We start from the raw sequence: 26685 nt of genomic DNA, 5'->3' as shown, positions 1-26685 counted from the left end.
TTATATATCCATAACTTGTGACGACAACTTATAGCAAGCTATGAGCACAGTCTGGTCCTGTTGAAAGAGGTGAAACTGCTCACTGAATTGTGTTTACAGTAGTCAGCACTCTGATATACTGAAAGTATTGTGTTCTTTGTTTTCTCATGCCCATGCCAAGAGGTTGTGAACATGGAAATTTGTAAGACTGGGCATGATTTATTTTCCCTTTTATGACTGCATGATGATGTTATCACATTGTCCAAATTAGATGTGTGTCCTGTTTGCATCTTGTCATATTTTGTAAGCTTGTACCCTGCGATGAGCTCTACATCCCTTTCATATTTACATCAATGTCCTAGACTTTCATTGCATATTCAGTTTTTAGTTTTTATCAACTGGCTGCTAGAGGCATCCCTTTTTGTTTTGGACTGAACAAAAACAATCCTGCATGCTGTTGTGATGATGTTTGAGATTTCTCCCATACCAGTCCTTGTCAACCGTCTTCCAAACTTGGGGTCTCTGGAATAGACTCCTTTGGTTTCCACTGACTCCTTCCTTTCAGCTCTGCTCACATTACTTCTGTGAGTTTTATTCATGAAAATGGATTGTTAACCATTACATCTCTGGAACTAATTTAACAATGCAAACATTTTGTTGAGGAATCTACCTCTCAAAAGACAGACTGTCTTTGAAATCAGCACTACAAATTGATAAGGACAAGTGACTGAACAATGGCCTTATAGGGAACTATGCTCTGGTTATCACTGGCCTCTGTGGACTAACAAGAACCAGAAGACTGTCTATAGCAAGGACATTGAAATTGACTGTCTCAAGCTAATATATTTTAAATCAAGGCACTCTGAGGAGTACAAAGGACCTCCTTGATTGGGACAAGATTTGATTGTGCATGATGGGGGCAGCACGCGTTAAACGGCGTTTCAGTGCGGTGGTGGATGGGCCAGTGGAGGAAGAGGAGGTCATGAGGCTGGCACAGAGTGCTGCAGACACGGCTAGGGCAGGGGGGAGCCCAACAGGGTCAGGGACCCCAACAAGCCCCTCCCCAACCCATGCCCTGAACGGCAAAACTCTACCTCTCCAGAGCAACACCAACAATGCACGGAGGCAGAGCACAATTGGAGAGCCAGTTAGGGGAGACACAGGAGAAGGCGGGGTGAGAGCAGGAGGAATGTGCTCTGGGATAAAGAGTGGAAAAGGCAGTAATGTAGGAGGAAGAGGGAAAGGCTGGCCTTCTTCGGATCAGGGTTCTCTCTCTTCCCCCTCCACTACCAGCCGCCGGCGCAACAGGCGCTCAAGCCGCCGGCCCCGACAACGCTTTGTAGGCAAGGACGGACGCTGCAACGTCACCTTTGTCAACATGAGCGAGAGGGGCCAGCGTTACCTTAGCGACCTTTTCACTACCTGTGTGGACATCCGCTGGCGCTGGATGCTGGTCATCTTCACCCTCTCCTTTCTTCTCTCCTGGCTGCTCTTTGGATTTGCTTTTTGGCTTATTGCCTCCGCACATGGGGACCTCTCCATCCGACTTGCCCCAAGCTCGGATTCCTCTCCAGGGTCAGGAGAGGCTGGGTCTGGTGCAGAGTCTGATAGAAAGGCTGTGGCTGAGGAGCCATGCTTCTTCCAGGTGAACAGCTTCATGGCGGCCTTTCTATTCTCCTTGGAGACACAGACATCCATCGGTTACGGATTCAGGAGCGTGACCGAAGAATGTCCCCTGGCGGTGGTGGCGGTCGTTTTGCAGTGCATTGTGGGCTGCATTATTGACGCCTTCATCATCGGGGCAGTCATGGCAAAGATTGCCAAGCCCAAGAAGCGCAACGAGACTTTGGTGTTTTCAGACACAGCTGTAGTGGCGTTAAGGGATGGAAAGCTCTGCATGATGTGGAGGGTTGGAAACCTACGGAAGAGCCACCTGGTAGAGGCACATGTACGAGCACAACTGCTGAAAGTAAGTCAAAGTTGATGGATGATGGCCATAATGTAATAAGGAAGGGGCTAGAGCGTATGGCAAAAAACAAAGGAAATACAAGAGGAAATACATTTGGTAAAAGAGATAGAGGATGGTAATGAAATGCACCAACAACTATAGTGAGTCACAAGAGTGAGAGACAGTTAGAGGTAGAAGGAAAAAGGTTGCTGTAGTGAGAGAGTGAGCTGAGACCATCTGGCCTGTATTCTTTGGACCGTAGTTAATGAGAGCTTGTTTTATTTTCCCTCAGGGGTCAGGAAGATTTACCATGGATTAACTTCCCCACAATTCTTTAACTGAGAACCATTGTCCTTCATCATCTCATTTTCCCTTGTTTGCACTGTATGTGGGATAGGTGATTGTATTATGTGTGTGTTGGTTTGAACCTTGCTGTCCAAAGGAATTTTATACATGATCCTTTTATTTGACTGTGTCGGGTCATCATCCGGGCAGTTTGCTTCGACAAATGTCCAGAAGGTCAAAATCTGTGAGAAATTGGGGCCAGCACAGTAAATGTGATCGCTATTATAAAAACAATCACCTCTAAATTCTGACAGGGCAGATGGGATTATGTTTGCAAGGACCAAAGAAATACTACTCTAATTACTGGTACCGGATACTGTTGAACTGTAAAAGCTGAGTGAATGAACAGCCTATACATGGATGGTATAAGTAAAGACTCTTGAGCCAAACTCAAATAAATATTGTAACCAAATCCTAAGCTTTTGACTCAGGTTAAGACATTTATTTTTCATTGTTCTGTTTAAAAAGTACTTAAAATGGCAAATGAATTCCCACATTTTCCATATAAGGGTATTATGTGATATAGATGGTGACATTATAATCTCATTATCTGATCATGTCACATCTGTCCTGGCTGTTGTTTGTTACATCACTGGAAACTGTTTCTTGTCATCATTTAATATTTTCTATTAGGTAAAATCTAACTTTGCAACAAATGTGGAAAGTTGTATGTACTGAATTGTAACTTTATATTTCTACTTCTCCCCAACTTAAGCCAAGAGTGACGGAAGAGGGGGAGTTCCTCCCACTGGACAACGCTGACATCAACGTGGGTTTTGACACCGGCACAGACCGCATCTTCTTGGTCTCTCCAGTGACAATTGTCCATGAAATCAATGAGGAATCACCCTTCTTTGAGATCGACCGAAAGACCCTAGAGAATGACTCTGAGTTGGAGGTGGTGGTCATACTTGAGGGCATGGTGGAGGCCACAGCCATGACAACTCAGTGCCGTAGCTCTTATCTGGCATCTGAAATCCTCTGGGGACATCGATTTGAACCAGTGCTCTTTGAGAGGAAAGATTGCTACCAGGTTAGACACGAGGAGAGATGTACTACACACCCATTCAACCACAGTTAATTAGCCTTGGTTGTTTTCAGTGTAAATGTGCCAAAATTAGGTCAAAACCGGACCTTGTAGAAGTGGTGTCAAAGAAATGCAAACATAGTCTTTTCTTCATTCCATACTATTGATTTGTGACTTTGTGAAAAAAGGGACTTCATGCCTTGTCCTCTGCTTTTTTTCAGGTGGATTACTCGTTCTTCCATCGGACTTATGAAATTCCAAACACACCTTCATGCAGCGCTAAAGAGCTGGCTGAGCAGAAATGCATTGAGAGCTCACGCTCATCATTCTGCTATGAGAATGAAGTGGCTCTGCAACTTGTCTCCCCTGATGAAGAGCCTGACCAGGTTCCTGAGAGACCTTCTCCACCATCAGGAAGGCCATCCCTGGCAGAACATCTCTACTACAACTAAACCTGTCAGTTAAGAGTTATCATGGAAAACTGATGGAAGTTGTGCATTTCCCGGGAGAACAGGCATAGAGAGAAGGGCAGAAAGGTAGAAATGGACTGAAAGAAAGGCAGGGATAAAAATGGGTAGAGAAATCAGGGTGCTAATGCCAGGATGGAGCATGATTACACAGTGGAAAACTGGGATCAAGTCTTGAGACGGGAGATTTTTTTTTTGAAAGTGTGCAAGTGTTAGTTAGATAAGCCTAAATATGCAGATAGGACAGATAGGAGTAAAAATAAGAGAAAGGCGAACAGAGAAAAGTTCTAAGATAGTCCAAAAGACGGCGCAACTAGTTGTCTGATTGGTCCTGGCAGTCTTTCGGAATCATGAAAAATTGTTCTGCCAAGTCTCGCAGCTGGCCCATCACCACCACAACATGCCGCATCGTCTCCCAAACCTGACTGGCAGAATATGCAACAGCACCCCAAGGTGTCTATAATCTGCAACTGCACCTTCAAGTGTAATGATCTGCAGGCATTCTTAACCTCCACTTGGAGGAGCTTCATGTGAAATGAATAGTATTGTACCTGCTGAAGTATAACTCAGGAATGTTTTCCACTCTGAGGCTGATTTATCATTTTAATGCTTTATTTTCTTATGGTAAGTATGGAAAATGCACATTTCTTTTGATACTTGGGGTGTTTGATCAGAATCTAAATGGTCATTGTTAAGCTAGGTTGTGTCTAGAGCCAAAATAGAGCAACAGTAACATGAAGAAGCAGCTGAAAACTAGCAGCGGTTTTAAGCGGTTTCTTTTCAGTGTTACCTGTTGAATGTTGTTTGTTTTTTGGCTTTTCTGCTTTGCAAAAATATGTTCACAGATTGTAACACTCGCTTTATTTAACATATTGTGTTGAGTTGAATACCACTTGATCAAAGAAAACATTTTAGCGTTAGTTATTTTCAAGTCACTGCAGATGAAGAATGTTACATCCAGACAAGTTGAAAACCATACTTTGTTTCCTGTGCTACTATCTACAGTATCTTTACATTCTGTGTCGCTAAAATCGATAGAACTCTTTTTTTTGCTTCATAACTTTTGGATATTTTTAGTGTCTTGGTACTTGGAGGAGTGTGGGATGAATTAAGGGTAACTAAAACTTTGTGCAGGAAAGCTTTCCATGTCCTCCAGCTTTAAATTTGATAGAAAACTACTCTGTATTTTTTATGCCTATACACTCATGTGACATCCCCCTCTTATTCTGATGTTTTACATTTGGTTTCTCTCACACAGTGTAGTTAGTGGTGCCTTTTGAAAGACAAGAGATCCTGCAACTGTATCTTAATCTTCAGCATTTAACTTCATGTTTTAAAATGCTAACAGCTCTTCAGTTTTTAAAGTACTTTGTTAAAAGTCAACATAAATGTTTATTTAAATTAACTATGGGGGAATAACTTATTAAGTAAGAAGCCTAAGTATGAGTTTGGACATGCACCAACAACATAATGAAGCATTTATCTGAATTTTCTGTAATAGTTGCACTTTGTAGTTCTGTTGAAAGACATCTGGAATATGCTTGTCTGTTTCAAATCTTGTTGCAGTAAAATTTGCCACCTGAGTATTTTTTTGTTTGATTAAGGAGGTGCTACAGTGACTGAAACAAATATTAAGAGCTCAAACCCATTATCTGCATTATGTGCTCTGCTCTACATTAGAAAATATCAATAATGAAGCTCTACAGCAGTATTTCAGGCTGAGCGTGGGTAAACTTTGATGCATCAGTTTATTTCACATCGAAAAGACATACATGTTATCTGTGCTCTAAGGTTTGTTTGTGTCCTTCCCCACACTTCTACTCCATGACCACCATGTTCTATTTATGGGTTGCATGGCAGGTCATGTTGTCCTCCCTGCCTCCACTTCCATGAAATGTAACTTGAATACACAGCACCACTTTCCCCAATGAAAGGGGCTTAACTCCAGAAACAATTAGACTGGTGCTTTAGATAATTTCACAGGGTCACTTGGGATGCACAACTCGCCATAGACATACAATTTTCAAATATTCCTTATCAATGGCTTTAAATCTTCATACCATATGACAGCTGAAAGTGCCTATACTGTTCTCTGCCATATTCAGTATTACTTGGTACTTCATGCAGCCATGAACTTTCTAAGCTTTTACGAAATAATGTCAAAAAAAAAAAATGGAGATGACGATTTATTCTAATTTTAATTCACTAACTCAGACTCATTTAGTCTGGTCTTTACATCACATTTATTTTTTCTCGGTGTTAGTTTTCAGTTTGACATTTTCACTGGTAAGCTACTGTTTCATTAAACAGTAGTATTTTTGTTCAAAATAAAAACCACCAATTTCATATAATAAGGTAAATGTATCTCTTGACAGTTAACAGAAGTGAAAAGATTAGATTTTTTTTTAATTTCTCGTTGAGCTGAAAAAGTGGGCTCACAAAACTTTACGACTGATGAAAAATTACAGTTTGTAAAAACCTAAATTACCCTTGAACCTTTTTGACAAATATGCAAAATATACTTATTCTGCCTTGAAATGTCAAGTGATGTTTTACTGGAATAATTTTATATTTCAATTGCTGTTCATGTTTGTTTAAATTAGCTTTTTTAGGTTCGATGCTACTCTGGTGCTCATTATAACCAGTGTATAAGTAGCAAAAACAATCTTTACTGCATGTTTGTACAATAATCATGGCAGAGCAGTTAAAATATTACTTAATATACAGCTGTATAAGTCTAAATGATTTAATAAGTTAGGGCTTCTTAGCCTAGCAAGACTTGGAGCTGCACCTCACAGTCTTCATGATTTCGTATTCTGTTTCATTCATTACCTACCTTGATCCGTATTAAGATGTAAAACATATCAGAAGATTCAGTCATGACTCTTGATTTTTTTTTTTTTAACCTGTGTCAGAATTTACACACAGCCACGGAATCTTGGCACCTTGGCAAGGATTTTCTGGGATGATCTGAATCACGCCTGGTGTCAGATAATTCCAAGCAAAACGTCGCATGTGTTCCAATGGGGGATTCACAGAAATCTGACCCCAGATCTGTGTCTGCAGACGTTCGCCGCCACAGAGTGGTAAACAAAGGGCGCGCAAATCTCCCGTCTTTAGCGCGAGACTGCCGCACAGGCACCTGCTGCAGCGCTCTTATTGGGTGATTAACGCGTCAGTCACAGTTAACCCCGCCTCTTGAATGTTACCATTGGTCAACGCTTGGGCCTCTTGTGCTATCGCTAGCCCCATTCGTCACCGCACCAGTTTCATGCCAGCTTTGGGGCGGAAAGTTCCTGTTGTGTTGAAAGGGCGGGTCTAACACTCGGTTGTAGATTTTCATTGGAGTTATGTCTTTCTGATACTTGAGTGAAAACCGTCTTCTCGTACGTGGTTGGTTTCCCAGCAGGAAGCTCGTCTCCAGGACTGAAGCCGCCGCCTTGCCCTCACTGCTTTCTGTCTGTTTTATTCTCAGTGAGAAGTGTGAGTGCGGCTCCACAGTGAGCGGTGCAATGATAAAAGCCGCATATGCGGTAGGCTACACACCTATCAGGCAGGGAAATATCTAAGAAACAGCCTCACCCCGGTTCTCCTCGCTTCACAGCCTTATCCACGACTCAGAGCGGAACCTGAAGGTGAGAGATTTAATTGCCTTTACTCTAATCCAACTCGTAAATAGCCAGTGTAATATCCCCATCGTATCATATTTCTGTTTAGCAGGCTAGCCTCGCTAGGTTGGTCTGAATACAGTGGCATTATGCTGAAAAATCAAACGTTGCTGGGACCAGAGTGTTTCATAAAGGTTTCGTCTTTATTTTCTTCATAGAGGGATGGCTTTTATCCAGATGACCTGAAGTCCGACTGAGGGAAACTGTAGCTTTATAACGTTGACGTTATGAAAGAATTTGCACTATTAAATTATAGAGTTAAGGCCCACTGTGATCTATGTTAAATCAAAACGGACATGAAATGTGTTTCTTGTGAACTCGACTTAGTTTTGTGGCTGCCAAATGCATGACTCAATTAAAGGCTGGGGCCCATGTGATTGTTCATGTCTAATGTTCAAGGTGTGGTTCTCTTCGCCAGTTTTGTGCTGGAGTCACAGCACCCTGAAATGCAGGTAAACCTAAAGGCGCAGCTGTAACAGTGATCTGCAGCCGCACTGTAATTAATTATCATAGCCAGTGGCTTCATAATGTCACCTCTCCTCACTGTCCGCTGAAGTGCGCAGTTGCCACAGTATCATCACCGATGCAATGCCACTTCGCATGAAAGCTGAAGAAAAAAGGCGTCTCCACTTCTGCTCCCCTACCCGTTTATCACACGCACATTCACGCATCTACATTAACTGCACACACACACACACATACACAGCAGTATACCCCCCGCAGTGAGTGACCTCAGTCAAAACTCAGGGTGTATTGTCTGTGGGCTGCTGCTCAGTGCTCAGGGTGTTGCTATGGAGGAGAGCAGGCAGGTTTTGGCAACTCCAGCTGCTGCAGGACGAGTTTGATGGTCAGTATAGAATGTACTGCGACAACCTGTGAGGTCCCTGTCTTCTTTGTGTGGGCGTGTGTGTACTGACTTACTGTAGGGGTATCGTTACCATTGAGGGGACCAAGCAGCATCCTACACTGCAGCTATTGTGTCAGTCTTCTTCTATGATCACTGTTTAAGGTGATTACAGAACATGGGTGTGTTGTAATAAATGTGTGTACTTGTTGAACCTTAAAAGGGTAGCCCAGTAGTTGTGATTCCTCTGAGGACTGTTGGCAAATGTTTTATAGATAAGAGGGCCAGTGTTCTATATTTATCTTACCGGTAACAAATCTATTAAAAGACCAAAACCAACAATGAACAGTGAGGGTTTTTTGTTTTTAGAATAATTTTGAAGCCTATATTGATCAGAACTGATATGGATACTTCACAAATGCTTGCTAATTTGTAAAAAAAAAATACTTCTCAGCAGATGTATACGTAGCATTTTTTGCAAAATGTTGTCTTGGTGAAGGTGTCTGTCCCTTGCTGGAACACTTTGGCTTTACAATTAGACGAAAGATCTGAAAAACCCAAAGTCAGACAATGCTGCCTTTGGTCTTTTCATGAGTTGGACAATAAGTTAAGAAAACTAACACCCACCTTTTAATAACAGATACACAGCTGTTTAATGCCACTGAGGGATCACATAGTTTCCATACTGAGTGGCTGGGTGGTGGCAGTTCTTTTGTCATCATGTTCTCTCCACACCCAGAGTCATATTGGAGTAACAGGTATGGTTAAGGCAGGGTTGGGGACCAGCTCCTGTCATGAACAGACAGAGCAGAAACAAAAAAAAAAAAAAAACTGAGACAGCAGGAATCAGGCCAGATGACATACCTGCTGAGGCATGGAGACGCCTAATAGTTAACAAACACACACATACTCACACACACACCACACAGACAAATGCAATAGTCCTACCTGTCTGATCAAAGTTGACTCTGCTCAAACAAAAGTGTGTTTCATCCCGTCCTAGAAAAATATAACAGGATGCAGAAGCTCACAAGTTATCTGGGTTTATTATTATAATGATGGTCAAAGACTGAGCTCTTTATTTCATAAACGAAAAAGGCATATTTTCAATCAATCATCTGCTTTTTATGAAGCCATATTATTATTAGTCCTTAAATTACAAAACTGTGAGCCACATGGATGTCAGTGGTCTTGTGTTAGCATTTAACTGACTGTTATCAGTTTTGTTGCTATTAGTATATTCAGGATTGATTCATCTACCAGCTATTTTCTCCACTCATTGTTTGGTCTGTCGAAAATCTGCAACAGGGCAACCAGTCAGCATCTTAATCCCTCCTTTGTCTGAGTTTAAATCCAAACTATTTCTGAGTACTATCACAAAATACCAAGATGCTTTGTTTGCACATTAATCAAACAGCTTGAGTTTATCCTCTTTCTCAGCCTTACTCATGCTGCTTGAAGTGCAACAGACAAATACGCAATAAGAATGAAAACACAAGCACTTAGAAATTTTATCTTCTTTGATATTTTTTTTATTAGAAGAAACTGTAGCATACCAGACAAGTCTTGTGCTTTGGGGGTTGTAATGTTTGTAAATCCTCTGACTTCTACTCCAGGCTCATAGCAAAGCTCTAAGATCTATCAAATGTTTTGCTAATCGATTTATCTCGGTAAGTCCGCCCATTCTTTCAGCTCAGCAGAAACCAGCCTGTCTGAAACAGTGTCAGCTGTAGTTGCTCCACTGAAAGTTTAAGTGTCTCCTCCACCCTGAGAACTTTTCTCACACAGCCACTCCTCCACACTAAATCCGAGCTGTCACAGCAAATCTCTCCCATCCTGCTGTAGTAACCACAGTCGCTCTGGCTGGAGATGCTCTTCACGTTTTAGAGTAGTAACCACTCTGGAGCTACTGTCACCTCGTCTTTCACAGGAAGGATCATCCTCTTACATTTTGGTTGCGCTCGCCCTCAGTGAGTCCTGCAGCCTGTCGTCGAAGGATGCTTAATTTTCCCTGAGTTTGCTCTAGATTCAGTCCATGCCAATCCTCTCCCTCCTCTGCTATCCCACCCTTATGTCCTCTCCCTCTCCTCCCTCCCCTTCTCACTGTCATGTCAGTTTACTCAGTCAGTTGATGTATCTCGCTGTTCCCTCCACCCTTCCACCCCTGTCATTCTTCCTCCTTTCCTTCTCCTTCATTTGATGTGTCTCTCAATTAGGCCATCCCTGACCCAATCTAAGCTAGATGTAGCCTGCATGCTCCTTGCGTGCTGTTACTGCTCTTCCTTTTTGTAGTGGGTGGGTGCACATGCAGTGTATCTTGACACAGAATCACATCAGTGTCACTGTCAAACACTCCTTTACATCATCCTCGGTGCTCCAGTTCATAAATGCCTCACTTTATTGTCTCTGTTTTTTTCTCGCCAGTGCCAGTTTAACCATGACCAAGCCAGTGGGAGGCGGTGCCAATGATGTTACCCGCTTCCTGTCATCAGGGGCGGGGACAGGACCCGGGTCTCCTACCGCCAACTCTGTGTTCTCTGCTGCCAGCCAGGCCGACTGGGCAGCAAAGAGGCTGGTGTGGGTGCCGTCAGAGAAGCAAGGCTTCGAGGTGAGCAAAAAATGTTGATGATGACACAATCAGCATCTGTGTACAGCAAGCACTGGCAGGGGCAGATGTGACTCAGTGGTGGAGTGTCGGGGAATCGATCCCAGGCCCTGCTCTCACCAAGTCCTCATGGTGTGATGGAGTGAATGTTACATGTAATGTGAGAGCTCTCTGAGTGATCAGAAGATTAGAGAAACAGCTTCACAATTTACTATTTGAGCGTTAAACCAAAAGCACTCTGGAGTTGAAGAGCTTACACGTTTCATGACAGGACTAAATATGTTACTTTATATGTTTATGACTCAGTTTTCACATTCCAGCTTCCCCTTTATCTTACTATTAATCCTTGAGGTAAATAATTACCCACAAGTGTGGGCCTTTAACTGAAGGTGTGTCAAACAGGTAAGGCAAAGCAGCGTAGGGTGTGAGTAAAGTCTTACGCATGTGTGAAATGATGTTTTATGAGGTTCTTGTCCCCATGAGTGTTTTTTCCCACACTTTTCTGTCTTCCTTAATAATCCTTGGCACAGTTTTATAGATTTAGACCTAATAAAGATCACAAGATTGTTCCACTTATCCTCTGTTCTTGTAAAAAGCAGATTTATAAGTTTTCATTGATGCACAGGACGCTGTAGGATGTGACATATGAATTCGATGTCCTATCTCTGAGTGTCTCTCTCTCTGTTGGACTGCTTTCATAGAGCGCTCTATGAATAGAACAATAGTCTCCTTCAGCCTCCTAATGTTGAAGAGGCCGTTGTAGAGACACTGACTTCATTTTACACTCGCGATCAGAGGACAGCACTTTTAGACAAACACACATTTACACATTGATGCCGTACAGCACAGGGAGACACACTAATTTCTTCTAATTCAATATTCTGAGCATTGTAAATCAGTGTGTGACTAATACACACCCACAGACACAGACACAAACATATTTTCAGTGTTGTGCGTGTCAAGGAGCAGAGAGAATGAAGCAGAGCTGAATCCTGTGACCTGGTAAGACCCAGAGTTCACCACTTCCTGTCCAGCAGCATGACAAGACAGCTCCCCTCCTCCATTTTCAGTCAGCAGCTATTCTTGTCTGCTGTCAAAAACAATGACTGCTCTGACTCAAACACTCGCCAAGACACTCCAAACATTTTCACTCACCTATTTTCAATTTGTTTGCCTCTTGTTAAATGTAAACCAGCTAGTTTACTTGATTACTTTGATTGGGCTGAACCAGATTTTTGTGTTCGTTGAAGTTGGGCTGTGTATCACCAGAATCAAAACAACATAACATTATCACAACAGTGAAGTCATGAAATTACTACCATGCTTTCATAACCGCTACTGACTAATGACTGCTTGATCCAGTTAGATAATTGCTTTAGTACACATGAATCCAGTAGCTCTATAATTGCTGTAATATGGAAAAGTTAAGAAAAGAGTCAAGCTAACACTATCATAAAATCAGAGGGGAGGATTTAAACTCTTGTACTCCAACTTAACTAAATGCAAATGCAGCTGCATCATTACAGGTATTCAAAATAATGCAACTCATTTAAAAACATGCAGTGCCTTAAAGGTACAGTGTGAAGTTATTAGCAGTTTTTAGCAAAACAGACTCATTAAATATGGAAATATGATGTTCATAAGTATGTTTGAATCAGTGCGTAATCATCTTTCTTGTTGACTTAGAGTGAGTCTTTTATATTTTCCTTGGCCAGTGTCTTGAACTTCTATGTTTCTGATTTCATTCCTTTAAACTTATAGCAACTCCTTTTTTTCTATCCCATGAGTAGCTGATGAAGAAGAAAAAAGTGATACTTATGTCAAAGAAGTTGTATTGGTAGATTTCTTTGCAGATTATTTTTGGGCTCTGTTGATATGGTAGGAGTAAGAGTGGAACAAAAGGAGAATCACGTGTGGCAAAGGGCTGCAGGTTGAATTTTCACATTAGCCTCCTACTTAAAGGACAATGGGGAACATGGTTTAAAGCACAAGGTCAAATGGACACCCTTGACAGACGTTTTTTAAGGGGTAAAAATTTGACAAATATAGGATAGTACTTTTCTTGCATCACTGGAGCTCTTTGTCTTCCACCAGCAAATGGGGTGAGCAAGGCTGCATTTTAATCTACAATCCACTTCTTCACACTGTACTTTTAAGCACCGGTCTCAATCTATGTTAATCCAAAGTTTCTTTCATTGTTTCATGATTTAAGGTTTGTCAGTGGATCATATTGCTGGTTACAGTACAAGTACAGTGTTGCCTAACCAAATATTATGACACAATGCTGTGTCTTTCCCCACCCTTGTGTTACATCCTAATACCACCAACAAGATAAGATTTTGCCATCAAACACTAACACCCTTAGTTAACCCTCTTTCTTCCTCTCTTCCTAGTCGGCCAGTATACGTGAAGAGCGTGGCGATGAGGTGGAGGTGGAGCTCACAGACAGCCAGCGGCGGGTCACCCTGTCCAGAGAGGAGATACAGCGGATGAACCCCCCACGTTTTAGCAAAGTGGAGGACATGGCAGATCTCACCTGCCTCAACGAAGCCTCTGTGCTCCACAACCTGCGAGAGAGATATTACTCTGGCCTGATCTATGTGAGTGCATGAAACAGTTAACAGCAACACCTTCATCATGACTCTGGTGTACAAAATGTTTGTACATGCCAACAGAAACAGTCCAGTCTGTGACGTTGTGTACATGCATGTGTTAGCAGTTAGCTCACCTTTATCTCCTGTGTAACTGATACAGGCCGGTAAGAGGTGAGGAGTCAGTTTACAGAGTTATTCATGTGTGAGTGGTGACAGTGGGAGGCATCTCGAGTTTCTCCCGTAGAAAAGATGAGAGTATCACACAGGAATGGAAGCCATGACGTAAACCAACGATGAGTGGCTTATCCAGGAAGCATACCTAGTGTTTTATGCGTGATTAAGGTAGAACAATAAACAGGCAATGAAGGTGGTTGAGCTGTCAGCAGTGGGATGAATGAGTGGATGAAGCTGAGAGGGCAGATTAAGAGCAGGAGAATGAGGAGCTGGCAGAAATAGTTGGAATAGTTTTTTGAGGCGTATTACAACTCAAGATAAGATACAGTGGGTTAAATATCATTCATGGCTTTCTCTACAGTTTGAAACGCAGCAGCACTAATCTCTGGGTGTGGATGGACACTTAAAAGAAATATGATAACTGGCCGCATTTACAATCGCCACTTTATGAATAAATATGTAGATAAGTCCTTTTTAAATCGGCAAAACTGAAGATGCAGTCTTGAGAAAAAGTCTTTTAACAACAGCCTTATTGTTATCTCATGCCTATTTAATTTGATTCTTTGTTTTTCTCAAATGTGCCACGTGGTTTGTTTTTTTTTGTCCCTTTTTCTTTGTCAGTTTAATTTATTATAAACATGTGAATGTTCAGGTAAGGTTTCCTGTTTCCTTGTATCTAATAAATTATTGAGTAGAATATTGCTGGCACAGAGCTGCCCTGTGCTTAATATATTTTAAGGCAAAGCTAAAGTTTATTGAGAGTGTTTCATCTGCAGTTATCAGACAGGGCAAGTCAGGCCCTCACAGTGACAGTTAAGCATTACTTGAGTTTGAACTCTGAGTAGATTTCTTTGTAAATAAAAAGGCTACCGTTAAGGAAAAGCTAAATGAGAAATCTTCTGTGTGTTTTTCAGACATATTCAGGGCTGTTCTGCGTCGTGGTGAATCCTTACAAGAACCTGCCCATCTACACAGAGTCCATCGTGGAGATGTACCGGGGCAAAAAACGTCACGAGATGCCCCCGCACATCTACGCCATATCAGAGGCTGCCTATCGCAGCATGCTACAAGGTAATCAACACTATCTGCAACCTCTGACCCCAGACTAACTCTGACACTTTAACAAACCACATACATCTGCTATCAGCTCAGCTGGAACTTACATCTGGTCTGTGATCTTTGCTCACCGAGCCACACAGCAAACTCTGATGAAGGTGTGGTGTTGTATGCTGACTCGTGGCTGTTATCAAAAACAGTAAAAGTGAAAACAATCACACTGAACATTATTTTGTGTGACAGATGATTTTTTTCAGGTGTGGCAGCCCTTGTTGAAAATAGTTTCAGTGATAGTGTCTTTGTTGCGGTGATGATAGTAACCATATATTATAATCCTGGCAACAATGCATGTCAGACATTTTTCTGAAGGCCCTGCCCGTCGTGGTGAGTTCATGAGATGAGGCAGAGAGAATTCCCAGCAATCACTTAAAAAGCAGTTAAGGCCCGATTGAGCAATGTCTCTGCCCCAGGGAGTCTTTATGAGATAACAGGAAAGGACAGATGAGGCTGTGCCTATGTGTTTGTCACCCTCTCACTCCACCCCCTCGGGGTTTGTTGTAGGTGTGTTTCCACAGTGATTTAAACCTGTAAAACCAGTATAAATTCTTCTAGACTGAACATGTGGGAACCTTTAAAGCCATATGCAAGCCTCCAAACAATTGGAAACCAGTGTGTGGTAAAGCAGCCTGTAAAGAGGGACCTGTTCAGCCAGTGACCTGTTTTCCTGGACTCTGCACACTCCTGAAGGAGGGATTATCTGGTGGGAGTCAATCAGTACACATATAATATGTATTAATTTATCCATGAAAACATGAGGTGAGAGCACTTCTCAGAGCACCTCTCACCTGGTTAGTCGGTGTGCAGTAACATGACCTAAGCAGAGGCATAGAGCTCTCTGATTCAGCAACCTACCGTGTGTTTTTTCAAGGAGTCATGTGTCAACATACATAGCCTCTCAAAGAGGGATGTGATCCTTGTTGCTGTTTGATGTTGACTCTGATGTCTTGCCAGTCATTGATTTAACCCCGTGTGTAACCCAGTGCTAAAATTAAATAACCTCTAACCGCTAAAGGATCTAATACTGCATCTTCATTAAGGCAAAAATTTGTTAAAGTATCAAAGTGTTACATTTTTTATCATGGAGCATATTTTATAAAGAAATCCTGGTAGAGAGTGAGGAAAGACATTTTCAGATTTACTTTAAAAATATGCCACACCCAAATTACTGCACGCATAGGATTAAACCTTTTACCCCCTGCAGTGTGTGTGTGTGTGTGTGTGTGTGTATGTGTGTGTGTGTGTGTGTGTGTGTGTGTGTGTGTGTGTGTGTGTGTGTGTGTGTGTGTGTGTGTGTGTGTGTGTGTGTGTGTGTGTGCGCAAATGTCTGTAGACAGAGGGGACTTTTTCCACTTGTCTTGGTTGGATGAACAAATAAAAATAAAATTTGCCACATCAACTTTGGAGGTAGTTTTTTTTCTTTGATGGGATCCTGTGAGGTAAACAGTCATCTGTCGATGTCAGACACATAGACTGGATGGATAGATCTGTCTGCCGAAGGCAATCCTCTCATCCATCTATATTTTCTGTCATCCACTGTGGGTGAGATTTACAGTCTGTCACTAATTTGTCCTCATATTCATTTTTCTTCCACAGACAGAGAAGATCAGTCAATTCTTTGCACGTGAGTAGCCTTCTGTAAGACGCCAGTGTGTCTGCGTGTGTGACTGTAATTTGCCGTGAGGAAAACCATTATGAGGTTATCTTGAGAATGTGTGCTCTGCTGGAGTGTGTGCATGATTTCTGTGTCTTCATTTCTGTTGTTTGGAGCCTGCTAGCACATATGCATGTTATAGTAATTGGTTAGATTAAGCAATTAGCTTTGTTTAAATCTGTCTCTTAAAAATTAAAGATTCACTATTAATGCTCCCTCTGGTGTTTGTCACGGGCTGGAATCAAACACATTTGAGGAATCCAAACATCTTGTAATCCTCCTGACCCTTTGCACCCTTGCTCTTTACCTACCTGCTTGCCTGAGGGTCTGCCATCACTCTCCGTCATCTTGTCTTCCTGCCAGACATTTCCCATCATTGTCTAGAATCTTCTTGAATCATGGTATTTCTGATGAGGCGCCTGCTTCTTTAGATCTTCTGCAGTTGCTATTTTTACTCCATTCTTCTTCATTCTTCTCCAAAAACAACAGCACTGACACCGCCTGTATCCCCTACACCTGCTTTCTGTTTAGACCTGCGGCTTTGAACGTTCCGCAAGGGCTCCAAATTTACTAGTGCAATAAATGTGGGTTCGGTCACTTTTTCCTGTGTGCTCCCTCTCTTTAAAATGCTTTTTATATACCTTTGACAATTTAGCCCATATGTATGTTTGGATCAGGCTGCTCAGGGTGCACATGTGTGTTTGTGTGTATTTCAGAGGCGAGTCTGGAGCTGGGAAAACAGAGAACACAAAGAAAGTCATCCAGTATTTGGCTCACGTGGCCTCCTCCCATAAGGGTGGCACTCTGGGTAGGAACAAGGAAGCTTTACAGGTATGTTGCTCCAGTGACACCACAAAGGTGAAAGTGAAAAAGCTTATGGAAAAACAAAAAATAAGGAGACAATAGTTTACACACAACATTCAAGGCAGAGGTAGCTTCTTTACTTCTATAGTTTCAAAATAAAAGCACATATGTTATCAAAGCAGGAACCATGAAAAACTTTAATGTGAACCCAGCAAAGAAAACTGAATCCTTAGGTGTATTGTATTGTATTATACTGTAATGTAATGTTAAGTAACATCAGCTAACATGATGTAATATGTTGTATCCAAGGTTATAATAGTTTGGGATTTGTCATTATAGTTAAGTTTTAGTTAGTTAAGATTTTTTTTTCCCCATTACAGTTTAGTTTTAATTAGTTTTAGAGCAGGCATTCTAGTTTTTATTTAGTTTTGTTTTTTTCAACAAGGCTTTGTTTTAGTTTAGTTTTAGTTTACTGTCAGTTTAGTTTTAGTTTTTCATACCTTATTAACCAGGTGCAGGATTGAAAAAGGTCAGAGTAAATATTTTGTAATACTGTTTATTTTCCAGTCCAACATAGTGCTCACTGCTCAGTTAATGCTGATACTGAACTGTTGGCTGCTGCCTTCATCACAAAAAAATAATATAAACTTAATATAAAAAATATGTACACAAATTATATAAAAAATAATGTTAACCTAAATTACATAAAAATAATATAAACAAAAACTATATAAAACAATATAATATGAGCTTAAATCTTTAGAAACTTGGACTCTAACAAGAAAGACAAACCCACATGCAATTAAACTATTACAGATGCTCTAATTCATTGCTCCACCACGTTTCGTGGCAGCACAGCGCACAGCCAGTCAGTGCAGTAAACAAGCATGTCCTCGTACGTTGCTATGATGGTGCCGTACGGCACTAACAACTGCCTAAAACTGTCGTTAAATTGGTTGGGAAAATGTGTCGGATTAATTTAAATCCTAAAGGCTATTAATATTGTCAGAAACTAAAACTAAGGGCATTTTCTCTATAATTTTAGTTAGTTTCAGTTAGTTTTGTGAACACAAGATACAGTTTTAGTTTACTTATCGTTTTTGGGTTTTTTTTAGTTTTTATTAGTTTGAGGTAACTGCAATGTATTTTAAATTCTAGTTTTCGTTGTTAGTTTTGTTTTAGTTAACTATTATAACCTTGGTTGTATCACACCACAAATCTTAAAAATTGTATTGTTGTGTAACATGAAGAAAATTTAACTCAGCATAACAAAGCTAATTTAACATAATATAACATAACATTATGTAACATACCATAAAGTACCATAGCAATATTTAACATTACATAATGTAACATTTCATGACGAAACATAATGTAATGTAACATAATGCAACTTGACCTGATGTAACTAAACATAATGCAACAAAATGTGATTGATATGTCATAATGTGACATATGTACTATTTCATGAGTTGAGTTTATTGTTTCAACCTTAACCACAACTCATGTGGTTCATTATTTATGTCATAATATAAGTTGAAAAATGAGCACAGAGTTTCATATTGCAAGTTCTTGGTGTTGAACCGACCACACGCTTCTTCATTTTAGAATCTTATCTCCTGGTAATGTTAGATGTTATATGTAAATTGATGAGCTTGCTATGTGCTACAAGGTATTAATCAGTGTTAATCTTTTACTTCCAAGTGAAGATGCGTAATTGTATCCCCCATGATGCCTCTTGGTTTCTTTTAACCTATGTGACCCTCCTTCTATTGCAGTTTTTATTGTGATTACTTTATTTTAAGTGTGCTGCTTTCTTTGTTCACCAAACCTTGTGAACATCATTGCCTTCTTTACTTCTTCTATACTGATTGATTTTGTATAATAAAAGCTGTCATGGGTCTTCTCGCATGCCTCATTGACTGAATCTAACTTCACCTTGGAGTGGGTTTTCTCAGGCCTATTTATCTGCATGCATTTCCTTCCTTCCTGCACTTTTCTCCTCATTCTCCTCTTTCTGCATTGTCCTCCTGCTCTCTTTCCTGCATGATCAGATGGATGGCTCTCGGTCCTTAACAAGAGGCAGCACTCTGGTGAACAGGGTGAGTTATCGCTATCCTGCTTCCCTGTCCTTTGCTTTCATCCTCCTCTGTTTCCTGCTTAATGATACAGACTAACCACAGAGTAACCTTTAACAGTCAGTAATGATGACGTTCTTCATAACCTTGTACACTGTATTTGATTTTGCTTCTTTGTATTTCTTTGTTTGTTGTTACTGTTGTCTTATTTGTGTTTTTTCATTTGTTTATGTCACCCATTTTTTCACTCATTCTCTTCCCATAAAACTTCTTTTCCCTACACTTCGTCAGAGTATGCAATATGTGAGTATAAAGAATTTAGACAACTTGGGGTTTCTTCGCTGGGGATGATGTTGTGCAATCATAGAATATTTACCAGACCTGATCTGATTCGCTTGATACATAATAAAAATCATGTCTTCTGTTTAAAGAGCTTCTCTTGATATGTAAATGGATAAATCCTGGCTTTCTTGGTCTTTAGCTTTGGGCAGATTTTATTTTATTCTTCTCAGTGGGCTCAGACATGACTCCCCTCGTCCCCCTGCTCTTAAATGCCACAGGTTTTTAGGTACCTGTAGAACTGTGTGGCATTTCTGCTGTAGAGTCATCACCTGTATGTTGAATGATTGGCTGTGAGAGTGGATGTGGCCGTGATCTATATGTACGCAAAGAAACACATGAAATACTTGGCCTGTGTGTGTATGAACAGGATAAGAAGCAGCGACCTTCTGCCCTGTGTGTTTGTGTATCTGCTTCTGGTGTTGGCAAGCTAGCATTCCTCTGGCAGTCTACTGTCAAGCCACCACCTTTAGCTATAGTCACTCCTCATCACTGGCTGCTTCTGCTGCTGCTGCATCAACAGCTGCTGCACTGGCAATGCGACAACCACAGTAACACTTTGCAGCAAGCTCGAATCAGCCTATATGTAGCTTGTGTGAAGTGTTAGCATCAAAGCTGCAGCTTCCCTTTGCCCTTCTATTTCTTCAGCAGTGGTTCTCAACTGACTTGTGCTAGTTTGTGTCTGGAGATTGCCTTTTAATAAAGTGGGAGATTAAATTTTAATAAGTTAAACTGTTGCCCTTGTTATTGATTGCCTCACTAACGAGGACCCATTACTCTTATTGATGTTGAGAACCATTTGTTTCTGGGTGAAGGGATGGTGTGTGTTGCAGATGCTATTTACAGCCTTAAAATGCACCATTTTGTGTCGATGCTTTTCAAACATGAGTCATAATTTATTGTTTTACATAACAGATCAGTAGATACTCTAAAGGAATCTGGAGGAAATGGTGCATTTTAATAAATCAGACCTTGTGGATATCATATGTTGAAGTTCTCTCATATGTAGCAAGATGTTTCTGATGTGATGTCTCCTGTGTGTCTCAGGGCGAGCTGGAGAGGCAGCTGCTGCAGGCCAACCCCATACTGGAGGCCTTCGGCAACGCAAAGACAGTCAAGAACGACAACTCCTCAAGATTTGTAAGAGCAGACCTGATTATTAACTACTGTTAACTTTTATTGCCACCAGAAAGTTCCCTCATCACTTTCATTTGTTTGAGTGAGCATAGAAATAAACTGAAACATTAAATCACCTGTCTTCTACTTTTAGGGTAAATTCATCCGCATCAATTTTGATGTTGCCGGGTATATCGTTGGTGCCAATATTGAGACCTGTATCCTTTTACAAATCTCAGCCAGTTCAAGTTAAGTAAAAAAAGGTATACGTGCATTGTATGTGACTTTTGTGACTGCATGATAAGAGACTTCTAAAAATCCAATGTGTATTAGCTTTTTCATGAAAAAGGGGCAGAAATGATTAACATCTTTAAAAGTGTACCAGGAAAAAAAAAATTAATTGACAGAGAATTATTCCTCCAACTACATCAGGATTAACCCATTAACCAGCAGGCCGCTGTTCTAACTTCAAGTTGAATACAGAACCTTGTCGATTCTGCGAGATGTTTCTAGTCTCAATGCTGCAGTGTCAACATTGTAATCCTTTGAATGAAAAAAAAAAACAGGAAAGGACAAAAGCATAAATTTTGTGTACATTCTTACTTCGCAACTACATACTAGTTACAGTTACTTGTTATTTTAGAAGTTACTACTGCTACACTGCAAAAAACTGAAATCTTATCAAGTGTTTTTGTCTTATTTACAGTAAAAATTGTCTTATTGCACTTGATGTGAGCCACATTAAACTTATCAGCCCAGAAAAATATCTTGTTTCAAGTTATTTTAAGACAAGAATGAGGTCTGACTTGCTTGTAACAAGTTCAAAAAATCCACCAATGAAACAAGAGAAATTTACTCGAAAATTTGCTTGAAACTAGATTGACATTTTCCTTTAAGTAATTTTATTTTTGTTCCATTGGCAGATTTTTTTGAACATGTAACAAGCAAGGCAGAGCTCATTTTTGTCTTTAAATGACTTGAAACAAGACATTTTAGTGAGCTAGTCAGGGGAAATCGGCTCATATTAAGTCTAAAAAGACATTTTCTACTAAAAATAAGACAAAAAACTTGATAAGATTTCTGTTTTTTGCAGTGTAGGGTTAAGATTCCACAGTGTTACCTTTACAGAAAGACCAAACTTTGATATGTACTCCAGATGGTTCAAGAATAGCATCTAATTTGGTTTGAGTACACCTTTTACATAGAGGGGTTATCGGGGTTTAGTGTAGTATCGATACTTTTGCATGCATCCCTGACTGTTTCAACCCAGACCTCCTTGAAAAGTCCCGGGCCACCCGTCAGGCCAAAGATGAGAGGACTTTCCACATCTTTTACCAGCTGCTGTGTGGCGCCACAGAGGACACGAGAAGTAAGAAAGGGGTCAAGCATAGCGTGACAATCAAACACTTTGATCCCGCAGTACAAACTACACGTTTTTGGAAGGAATTAGGTCGTCAAATGCAGTAATTCATGTTTTTGACTTGAATGTGTCTCACCTTTTTATTTTTGTCTCCCGTCCACAGGGGACCTGCTCTTGGGAACTGCTGATCAGTACCGCTTCCTTAGTGGAGGTTCTGTTCCTGTTCCTGGTCAGAGCGACGCAGAGAACTTCACCCAGACTATGGACTCCATGACCATCATGGGCTTTACCCCTGATGAGTCACTCTGTAAGAGACAGGGTTCAAACAAAGAAGAGAAAAAGTCATTTATTTGTCCTTTATTTGATCCTTGCCGGACTAATAAACCACTTTTCTCTCACCCCCTCTTTCCTCTCCACAGCCATGCTGAAGGTGATCTCTGCTGTGCTCCAGTTCGGGAACATTTCCTTCACAAAGGAGAAGAACCAGGACCAGGCTTCTATGCCTGATAACACAGCTGCTCAGAAACTGTCCCATCTGCTTGGCATCAACGTGCTGGAGTTTACTCGAGCCATCCTCACGCCCAGGATCAAAGTGGGTCGAGAGTATGTGCAGAAGGCCCAGACGAAGGAGCAGGTAATATGTAACGTACACCCTCACGGACAAACAGAGGTGTCTCTGTGGAGTGTGTCTCATCACTGTCTTTATTAAACAGGCTGACTTTGCTGTTGAAGCCTTAGCCAAGGCCACGTATGAGCGTCTGTTCAGATGGCTGGTGCACAGGCTCAACAGAGCTTTGGACCGCAGACAGAGACAGGGAGCCTCCTTTATCGGTATCCTTGATATCGCTGGATTCGAGATCTTCCAGGTTTGTTAATCTAATGATGGTCTGTTTACAGACAACAGGTTACCTTCTTAAGTTTGGCTCAAGGGAGGATGGTGTACTTTCACTGTACTGCAACATTTGTTATGACATGATTGTGGTAAATGATCCAGCACAAAGTGATAAATGTAGTTCATACATTTGCATTGAAATTAGACAACTGCAAGTAATACAAAATGTTGCTGAAGTCATTTGAACACACAGGTGTTAGGCTGTGTTACATAAATTGATGATTTGAATTTATTAAATTTCTTGTTTTCTCCTCTGCAGCTTAACTCCTTTGAGCAGTTGTGTATCAACTACACCAATGAGAAGCTGCAGCAGCTGTTCAACCACACCATGTTCATCCTGGAGCAGGAGGAGTACCAGCGCGAGGGCATCGAGTGGAACTTCATCGACTTTGGCCTGGACTTGCAGCCTTGCATCGACCTCATCGAGAAACCAGTATGCACTAACAAGAAGTCCACATTTCAGAATCCACATTTAGTGCTTTTTTAAGTGAATGGATTTCATCAAATTGCTTAACATGCAGACACATACTCTGCTTTGGCTGAGTTTCCCTCAAAGTCAAATTTGTTTGCCTTGTTGCTGCCAGACTCATCCGCCTGGTGTTCTGGCCCTGCTGGATGAAGAGTGCTGGTTCCCTCGAGCGACAGACCGCTCGTTTGTGGAGAAGGTCTCCGCTGAGCAAGGCAGCCATCCAAAATTCTTCCGATCAAAGCAGCCTCGACAGGAAGCAGACTTCTCCATCATTCACTATGCTGGAAAGGTATACCAGTAATTCCTCTTCATCTCCCTCCATGTCTGCCATGTCTCCCAATTAGAAAAATCAAAACCTAAAATGCTTTCTGTGCCCCTTGGTAATGTCTTTTAGGTGGACTACAAGGCCAATGATTGGCTAGTGAAGAACATGGATCCCCTAAACGACAATGTGGCTTCTCTTCTGCACCAGTCGTCTGATCATTTTGTGTCAGAACTCTGGAAAGAGGGTGAGACTTTAAATTTCTAAAACTTATACCCAAAGCATCAAGTCTTTAAAGTCCACCTTTATAAATCTGATACCTGTAGAGGGTAAAACTGGGAGCACCTGGAACATTTTTGTGTCTAACTATAAATACTGCAATGGAAAATGCACTAACTGTATTTTTTCTCCTCTCCTTTTCTACAACGCTACTTCTCTACCCCCTGTCACCTCTATGTTCTCTCATCTTGTCTCCTGTGTCCTTCTCGCTCTTGCTCCAATTTCCTTCTGTTCTTTTCTCACTCCTCTCCACTAATTTGGCTCCCACCTCCTTCTCTTTCCTCTCATCTTTCTCCCTCCCTCCTTCCTGAATCAGATATTCAAACTCTTCCTCGTGTCTACTTCTTTGACTCATATGCCACAATACAGGCCAATGGCTCAGACAGTAGGTTTATCTCCTCTGCTTGCCAAACTCTTCGGTCCTTGTGTCGCTCTTGTGTTTCTGTCTGCCTTTGATTTTTTTTTAGTGTGTTTTGTCTCTTTTTTTTTTAAACCTTATTTAGTTGTCTTCAGTAGTTTCATGACGTCTGTGTATTAACGTAGTTGAGTGTCTGGACTCTTTCAGAGTTTTAGCTTGTAGTGGCAGTGCTGTGTTTTGTGATGTGAAACATCTGTCTTTAGTTTAGTAGAAATCTGTGTCACAAAACAAAATTCAGGATCACAGTGTTGTGCTGCACAATATTTTCATAAACTTCAGTGAAAACCAACATCATGCAGACATATGTGATACTGATCCAGCTCTAGAGATGCATCATGTATGAAAATTTAAATTTAAAAGCTGCAGAATTGGTCTAATTAGTGTTTTTACATTTAAAAAAAGTTGAGAAAAATTTTGAGGATATATCTCTGAGTGTAAAAGTCAAATGAGGAGTCAAATTAGTAATCTTGGTCTAATCTTGAAATAGTAGTTCGACACACCTGTAGTCACTCCTGTCTGAACTTGTTCAAGAGTCAGACAGAAAACCTGTTATGCACCTGCACAAAGCTAAACAAACACCAAAGTTAAGTGTGTGTCACTCACTCACAGGCTGATTTAACAGAGCAAATATTCTATTTGTCTCTGCCTTGAAACATTAGGATTGCATCTCTAATGAGCGGAAAATCCACTGTTCACTATCTGATATCATCCGTCCAAAGCTTGATAACAGATGTGAAAACAGGCGTGAAATCCTAACACAACAGAATTAGTGTGACAGTCGCACAGATAAAGCCGCACCGATTCCACAATGTTGGTATGTGCTGCTGAAACTGGTCTTTTTGCGTGCAGTGGACAGGATCGTGGGTCTGGACCAGGTGTCTTCTGGAGAGAGCAGCGGACCAGTCACGTTCGGTGCTTCCGGTCTGAAGACGAAAAAGGGTATGTTCAGGACTGTCGGTCAGCTCTACAAGGAGTCTCTCACCAAGCTGATGGCCACGCTGAGGAACACCAATCCTAACTTCCTGCGCTGCATCATCCCTAACCACGAGAAGAGGGTGAGCTGGGAGAGCAAAACTGATTAGACAGCAGAAGGAAGAGGATGAAGCTAAAGAGTTAAACTTTCATTTCTTTTCTTGTGCTGCTCAGGCTGGGAAACTGGCACCTAATCTGGTTTTGGACCAGCTGAGGTGTAATGGTGTTCTGGAGGGGATTCGTATCTGCAGACAAGGCTTCCCAAACCGCATCCCATTCCAGGAGTTCAGGCAGAGGTGTGTGTCATCTTTTTGAAGTGTGCAGACACATCTCATCTTATCTCATAACCACCTAAGCTCCTCTCTCCACCTCATACACACACTGAAAACTTTTCAAAGTCACCTACTCATGAGAATTTTCTACACACAATCTAAAAACTCACATTTGTCTCCCAGGTATGAGATCCTGACACCCAACGCTATCCCTCGCACCTTCATGGACGGCAAACAGGCATCAGAACTCATGGTGAGCATAGTTTCTGACTAAACGTGTTAAAATGACGGCATTTTGCATGCCTCTGTAACCTGGATACTGCCTCCTTATTCAGATCAAAGCTTTGGAGCTGGACCACAACCTGTTCAGGGTTGGTCAGAGTAAAGTCTTCTTCAGAGCCGGAGTCCTGGCTCACCTGGAAGAAGAACGAGACCTTAAGATCACTGACACCATCATACGCTTCCAGAGCGCTTCCAGAGGCTACCTCGCACGCAAGTAAGAGCTTAAACCTAGAGGAAACGTAAACAGATAGAGGAAGATATGATCAACAGATGTCTTGATGATTTAAATAAGTAAAACTTAAGCAATAGAAACAGACAAGGGTTTAATGCTTGGGATGTTTTGTGTTGTCTCTCTGAAAGGAGCATCAATTTTTAATCAGCTGTCATCAGCAACTCAGACGTTGAAATAGCATTGACAGATATTTGGCATAGCTGATTGAAACTTGTTAACAACATGAATGATGAATAGATTCTGGGTTGTTCGTACAGCACATCTCATGCCTAAAGGTAGTTTACAGAGATCAGGTTCATGCACCAACATGAAATAAAACACCAAAAAGTGTTAACATGAAACAAAATGTCCCCACAGTGTCCTTACTTTTTAAAGTGCATCTTCATATGTCTTTACAAATATTTAACTGTCAGTGTGATAGAGCTGCCTGTCGCTGAGCAGTGTTGTGAAATGCAGCCAGATAACTCTGTTACGCTGATCCCTTCAATCTGT

At 41.2% G+C, this 26685-nt stretch overlaps 2 protein-coding genes across 6 annotated transcripts in view; both read left to right on the top strand.

The window, feature by feature from the left end:
- The first annotated feature begins 537 nt into the window (after nt 1-537).
- Nucleotides 538-4343, top strand: kcnj14 (potassium inwardly rectifying channel subfamily J member 14). The gene is made up of 3 exons (XM_074683113.1): nt 538-1948; nt 2988-3305; nt 3521-4343. Exons 1-3 carry the CDS (start codon nt 890-892, stop codon nt 3749-3751), a joined length of 1608 nt encoding a protein of 535 aa, XP_074539214.1. The 5' UTR covers nt 538-889; the 3' UTR covers nt 3752-4343.
- Nucleotides 4344-7229: 2886 nt separating this feature from the next.
- myh14 (myosin, heavy chain 14, non-muscle) overlaps nt 7230-26685 on the top strand; it is a 33110-nt gene continuing 13654 nt past the window's right edge. The window contains exons 1-22 of one of the 5 annotated variants that reach the window (XM_074683107.1): nt 7230-7401; nt 10703-10886; nt 13277-13483; nt 14566-14722; nt 16361-16388; nt 17135-17249; nt 19277-19324; nt 19592-19603; nt 20687-20779; nt 20910-20973; nt 22026-22124; nt 22279-22422; nt 22535-22749; nt 22829-22981; nt 23267-23440; nt 23592-23765; nt 23871-23985; nt 24334-24402; nt 25285-25490; nt 25582-25703; nt 25863-25932; nt 26015-26175. In XM_074683107.1, coding sequence (XP_074539208.1) covers nt 10716-10886; nt 13277-13483; nt 14566-14722; nt 16361-16388; nt 17135-17249; nt 19277-19324; nt 19592-19603; nt 20687-20779; nt 20910-20973; nt 22026-22124; nt 22279-22422; nt 22535-22749; nt 22829-22981; nt 23267-23440; nt 23592-23765; nt 23871-23985; nt 24334-24402; nt 25285-25490; nt 25582-25703; nt 25863-25932; nt 26015-26175 — 2597 coding nt within the window. In that variant the 5' untranslated portion in view covers nt 7230-7401; nt 10703-10715. The remainder of the gene's footprint in view (nt 7402-10702; nt 10887-13276; nt 13484-14565; nt 14723-16360; nt 16389-17134; nt 17250-19276; nt 19325-19591; nt 19604-20686; nt 20780-20909; nt 20974-22025; nt 22125-22278; nt 22423-22534; nt 22750-22828; nt 22982-23266; nt 23441-23591; nt 23766-23870; nt 23986-24333; nt 24403-25284; nt 25491-25581; nt 25704-25862; nt 25933-26014; nt 26176-26685) is intronic. The other 4 variants (XM_074683109.1, XM_074683111.1, XM_074683110.1 and 1 more) reach the window with 4 other exon arrangements.

The sequence above is a fragment of the Halichoeres trimaculatus genome, unplaced genomic scaffold (genome assembly GCF_033239565.1).
Source record: "Halichoeres trimaculatus isolate MK-OKI-2021-1 unplaced genomic scaffold, fHalTri1.1 fHalTri1_scaffold_12, whole genome shotgun sequence".
In the NCBI taxonomy this organism is placed as follows: Eukaryota; Metazoa; Chordata; class Actinopteri; order Labriformes; family Labridae; genus Halichoeres; species Halichoeres trimaculatus.
The sequence above is the reverse complement of the archived record's forward strand: the minus strand, read 5'-3'. Positions and strand labels throughout refer to the sequence as shown.